This window comes from Fukomys damarensis, unplaced genomic scaffold (genome assembly GCF_012274545.1).
Source record: "Fukomys damarensis isolate Sample0158 unplaced genomic scaffold, DMR_v1.0_HiC HiC_scaffold_2, whole genome shotgun sequence".
NCBI classification, from domain to species: domain Eukaryota; kingdom Metazoa; phylum Chordata; class Mammalia; order Rodentia; family Bathyergidae; genus Fukomys; species Fukomys damarensis.
In genome coordinates, this window is record NW_022900914.1 from 49,123,816 (window position 1) to 49,129,606 (window position 5,791).

The 5,791-nt window shown below is 44.1% G+C and overlaps 1 protein-coding gene across 1 annotated transcript in view; it reads left to right on the forward strand.

The window, feature by feature from the left end:
- The first annotated feature begins 345 nt into the window (after positions 1 to 345).
- CUNH2orf78 (chromosome unknown C2orf78 homolog) overlaps positions 346 to 5,791 on the forward strand; it is a 23,657-nt gene continuing 18,211 nt past the window's right edge. Inside the window, 6 exon segments of the mRNA XM_033762396.1 lie at positions 346 to 508; positions 596 to 708; positions 710 to 773; positions 2,700 to 2,904; positions 2,983 to 3,285; positions 3,287 to 3,634. Coding sequence (XP_033618287.1) covers positions 346 to 508; positions 596 to 708; positions 710 to 773; positions 2,700 to 2,904; positions 2,983 to 3,285; positions 3,287 to 3,634 — 1,196 coding nt within the window.

The following is a 5,791-nucleotide window of genomic DNA, read 5'->3' on the forward strand; positions in this document are numbered from 1 at the left end:
ACAGCTGGAATCTCAAAGGCTTCCTGACAGCAAGGACCTTAATTAGATAATGCTGGTACTAAATATACTGAAAATTTGGCTTTCTTAACTATATCTCCATGGCCCTCTAGCTTCCTATAGAAAATGTCCAAAACCCACCATCCCTTGAAACCACCAGTTCTCTGCAGCTCTCACTTCCTGTGGTGAGCAAAGCCACTTCCTTAATGGCAAGTGCCTGCAACTCCTCCAGAGTCTCAGCTCCAGCCCTCAGCCTCTACCATCTCATCCCAGCCAGTCCTAGCTAGTGCCTATCTTCACCAACATTCTAGCACAGCTAGGTTTTCAGGGGTTACTGGGCATAGCCAGATGTCTGCTCCAGCTGTCTCCTATCCAGGTATTTGGCAATGGGATATCACAGGAAGCTCTGAAAACAAGTCTCCCTCCCTGGAGGCCTTCACACTGACACTGACCACAGCACAGCAGGTGCCTCCACACCCAAGATGGCCCATGCCAATGCCATCACCCCAGGGTATCCATTACTGTCTGCCAGCCTGGTTCAGGGGACACCACCACACATTCTGAGTCAGGGACAGCCTGCACCTTGCCTACCAACAAGGAAGTCAGGTGAACTACTACAATCAGGGTGTGATAAGGCCTGTGCCATCTGGAGAACTTGGCCTCTGCCTGCAAACCTATGGCTGTGTGTCGTACACATGGAGCGAGGGACCTCTGCCCTCAACCAGAAATAGTGATGGTGCTAAAGGAGGCTCGGCCCACAAATGTCTTCCACACTAGTCTCCACTTCTTTGCCCTGTACTAGTCTGGGTCTGCACAAGCCAGAACAGAAAAGTTTCCAAGGAGTACCAAGAGCAAGAAGGGGAAAGAATCAAGCTAGTTTGATTCCTAGCCTCAGGCCCTAGAAGGTCCAATCTGCAGCTGGGTAGTAATGAATACACAAATAGGCAGAATTCAGTCCTGAGACTTCACCCACTACTACCACCTTTGGTCAGCTCACTCCACTTCCAGAGTCTGTAAGGTGGGAATGCACAACACCACAATGGCCATCCCTGGAATGGAAATGACTCCCAGGAACAGACTGAGACAGGCCACACTTTTCAGCACCCTCATGGGGATCAGTCTCCCTTTTATACCACTCCCTAAACAATTCTCTTTTTTTCATCCACTGCTGTGTCCCTTAGGAAGACACTATAAAACTTATAGTGGTAAGGACAGTTTCATTTGCTTTCATTTTCAACAAGTTTTAAGACTCTGTGTTCCAGAGATGCTGTACAAAATATGTGGTTCAGTATCTGTCCTGTTCACATGTTTCATAAGGAAGACCTCTGCTGTCTCTCCTAGTCTACAGAAAGAGGTTTTTTTTACACTGGCCAGGGCATGGAAGGCACTGAGTGGACCTGAATGGAGAGCACTTCACTAGAGAAATAGTCTCTGAGGGTGTCTGTGTGTGAGTGCTTGCACACATAGGGCTGTGTGCATGTGCATGTGTATGTATATGGGTTGGGTATGGTATGCTTGGGATGGAGCCCAGGGCCTGGTGCATAGTAGGCAGTGCTCTACCACTGTGCCCACATGTAATGTTCTAAAAATCACTTTCATGTTTCCTTTGACTGACAACTATCTTATTACATAAAAGGAAAGCCATGAAACAAAGACATCAGGTAATAAGCAAAAAGAAGCAAAAGAATAACCTCCTAGCACCTAATGCAGGGTCTTGTCTGTGGTCCTTAAGGAGAGCTCATGGAAATGCCTTGCTGAGTCTGGTAGGATTCCGATTGTACTGGTGTGTAGGAGAAGCACCTCACTTGGCAGGGATTTTTTTCCTTTATTCCATTTCAGTGAGAGAAATTTCCCCTAGAGATGGAAACATCATTTGTGACTGCAAGCCCCAAACAGTGTTGGTCACAACCTGCAGGATTCCCCATGTTTCAAGGTAGCAGAAGTTATCTAGATTCTTGAGAGGAGTCTACCACCTGAGGCTGGGGAAAGTTTAACAAAGGCCCCAGTACAAAGTTCTTCTCATTTCTTGGCACTTGTTCCAAGCCAGGTACAATCAGAGAAGAACAGGGATGAGATGGAAACTAAGCTTTCAAAAACTCTGGATGCCCACAGATCCTGACAGGTAAACAGAATCTGCTGCTGCTTCCCTTAGCAGTCCCTGACCTTTACAAGATGCTGCCCCTATTAAACCTCTGAGCCAAGAGATGCCTGGTCTGAAGAATGCCAACTAGAGAAAGAACTTCCTGACCCTCAAGGACACAGGAACACTTGACAAGGGAACTGAGTCCAACCCAGGTTGGGCAGACTTTGCTGCCCTGGTGGAAGACATTCACTTTCCCCAATTTTTCACTCTTGACCAATCCAGTCATCCCACAGCCATTGAAGTCAAAGATGCTGGAGCCATCAAGGTGAATTGAGTGCAGAAATCAGGTGTCATAAAGAGTCCCTCTCACCAAATAAGGAAGAAGAAAAAAGCCTCTAGGCCAATCACTAGAGCTCCCGAGGCTAAAATCCAGCTGAAAGACACTGAGGAAGAAATACTTGTTTGCAGTGCAGTGACCAGTGACAGGCCTTTTATGAACACTGCTAAGTATTCCAACAGCAAACCTCTGAGAGCATTATTCAGCCGGACCAAGAAAACTAAGGGCTGTGAGCAAGGAAGGACAAGAGGACCAAAGAAGACAAGTGCAGGAAAGCATAAGAGATGAAGCAATTGGGGCATAAAGTCAAAGGAGAAGAGAAGCCAACCATTCCCAGCACAAAGCACAAGAGAAATCAACCTGCACTTGACCAAAAGGTCTTTCAAAAGCCTCACAGCTGTGTAGGCACACACATGCTGGAGCTGGTGCAGGTTTTCGACGCAGAGAGCAAGAAGACTGCCAAGAGAGCTGGCTCTTCTCCTCTCAGGCCCTAGGAACCTTGAGCAGCACCAAAGACCCCAAGGCATTGCCAACAACCAAACAGTAGCTGGGCACGCTTGTGAAGGGAAGGGCATGACAGGGCTCAGATCAGTTCTCTGAAACCACATGTTAATGCTGAAAAAAAGGCTCCATCTCCATCCCTGTGTCAGCTACCTCCACCTGGGAAGGTGAAGTTAATACCTTTGCCTTTTCCCAGCCCAGACAAGCCTCAGATGTGACCCATGTCTGGAAGGCCACAGCCCCTAGCCTCACATTGGCCCACTGCAGCTTACTCTGCCTGACCTACTGTTACAAGCACGGCTCAGTCATCCCAACCAGCTGCTGCTAACACCTCTCCAGTGGGTCCAGTCACACCAGCTCAGCCATCCCGGCAATGTCAGCCAACTGAGCTCAACCACCTGGACCCAGCTAGGCTTTCCTCAATCTGCGACTTCTAGGCCTGTGCCCCATGAAACATCTGCCTCTTTCTGGCCAGAGCCTGTTGCCACTGCTGTGACCAAGCATTGGTCCCTGACTAAGCTGCAAAGCCAATTTCTCCTCCAAGATTTCCACTAACAACCACTTCCCAGAAAGGCACCCAATGTTCCTGAACCAGTAATGTCAAGCCCCATCACAAAAGGACAGAGGCCAAAACACGAAACCATGAAGAGACAGGCTCAGCAAGAGCTGGAGCTGGCCACCAAACACATCTCTCTAGGGAAACTGCAGTTTTGCAGGCAGAGGCTAAAAAACAGAGGGAGAAAGACAGGGAAGTTGTTTGGTACCTCCAGTACACAAGATGAGGTAGGGAGAGATGGAGGGTTTGAACGGAGGGCAGGGGAATGGGGAAAAGATAAGAACCAAGATGGATTATGTAAAAGTACAAATTTACAGTGATGAATGTCATTATATTTTATATCTAATATATACCAATAAAATTAGTTTAAAAATAATAAAAGGTGAGAGCTGCTAAGGCTGTCCATGGCACATCGAGTACCATATGGCTTTCCACATAGACATATCAGAGAGATGGATAGAAACATGTTTATTTTTATGTACTGTTTAAGATTAATATGATCATATACCATTCAAGAGAGAAGTGTAGAAGAAGTAATAGATAAGGAATAAAGCCCCTTTCTGAGTTCTGAGATTCTGTACAATATGAAGCTTTTGGCACAGATGAGGATCAAAGGCTGCATTAGAAAGGACAAACTTAAAGCTAGATAGGAACACATGAGCACACAGGCTAAGAACTAAAGAGAAAGAAATAAGATTCTAGCCTAGGAAGGCCAAAGAAGAGAGATCACATAGGCTTAGAAAAATCAGGAATGGGTTAAAATGGCAGGAGACAAAGTTTGGTGCCAGGGCAAAAAGAAGACAATCTGAAAAAGGTGCAAGACATAAAAAGGGTGTGGGTTGATCAGAGGAATGGCAAAACAAATCTATCATGGAAAAGGGTCTCCCAACCAACCAGGCAGGCATTTCAGAAAATACAATTTGGGACACACATCTCTGACATGCTTGGGTCACCTACAATTATAGTCGGGAAAGGTGACTCCCTGGGGAAGGTGCAAGGAGAGTGGCTGGGGTTCACAGCAATCCTGGGGGCAGCAGATACGCTGAGACCTGGCCAAGTGAGGTGCAGTCACATAAGGCCCATCCAGAACACGGCCTGGAATAGAAATCAACTGGTTTCAAAATGTAATATCTAGGGCAGGGAATTTAGCTCAGTGGCACCATGTCTAGCTCACAAGGTCCTGAGTTTGATCCCCAGTACCAAAAAAAAATTTAATAGCCAATTTAGTTGCTTTGTATTTTCTCCTATGAAAACAACAGTGTCTTATTTCTCCCATTCCTATTTGTTTAGGTTTCCCCCAGCAAACATACACACTATAAGAAGAATGGATATATGCAACCTCAATTTTATTTAAAAAAGACATTTTTCTTAACCACAAATCTCACATATGAAATATAAAAAACAGGGCCATTGTAAAGATCTTCAATATAGTTTTATCCTTCTATGCAATATCCCAGGAACATACTGAATGCTGAGGAGTAAATGAACTGCTACAAATAGTTATATGAAAAACAAATATTTCTCAAAGAAAGCCCACTATGTGGGCTGTTTTATAGCAATATTTCCAGATACAACCCTTTATAAACTTTTGGCAAAAGATTACCTTATTATAGTTTCAGGGTTTTTCTCTTGTCTCTAAAATCTTTTTTATTTTTATTTTTAGTTTTTTGTGTTTGTGCTGGGCATATATGCTACCAATAAGTTACAACAGAGCCCGAAGAGTTTTTCTCTGGGGAGTATGTGCATGATAAGAGGGGCAGTTGTATCTTATGCTAGAACAAATATAAATTTTTTCCAAAATTTGAGAAATTCATTACATTTTTACCTTTAACTTTTATAAAAAAGGAAAAATAGTGACAATCCTCATACTTACATTCAATTGTATCTGCTGATCTCATGCTGTCTACATCAGTTAAATATCTAACAAAACAATAAACTTTGAGTCATTTATATCTATGAAAAAAATTTTTTTTCAAAAAACCAGTTTCCAGGCAAAGTGGCCACATGCCTGTTATTCCAGCACTTGGAAGGCTGAGGCAGGAGGGTCACCTATGAATTCAAGGCTAATTTAGACTACATAGTGAGTTCAAAGCCAGCCTGAACTATATAGCAAGACTCTGTCTCAAAAAATTTTTCACTTAGGGCCAGGGATTTAGCTCAGTGGCACTGCACCCGCCTGGCAAGCACTAAGTCTTGAGTTTGCTCCCTGGTACTGAAAAAAAAATCACTTAAGAATGGAGACAAAAATCCTAAAAGATTTTATTCCAAGAATGTAAGGATGATCCAACTTTTTTTTTTTTTTTTTTTTTTTTTTTTT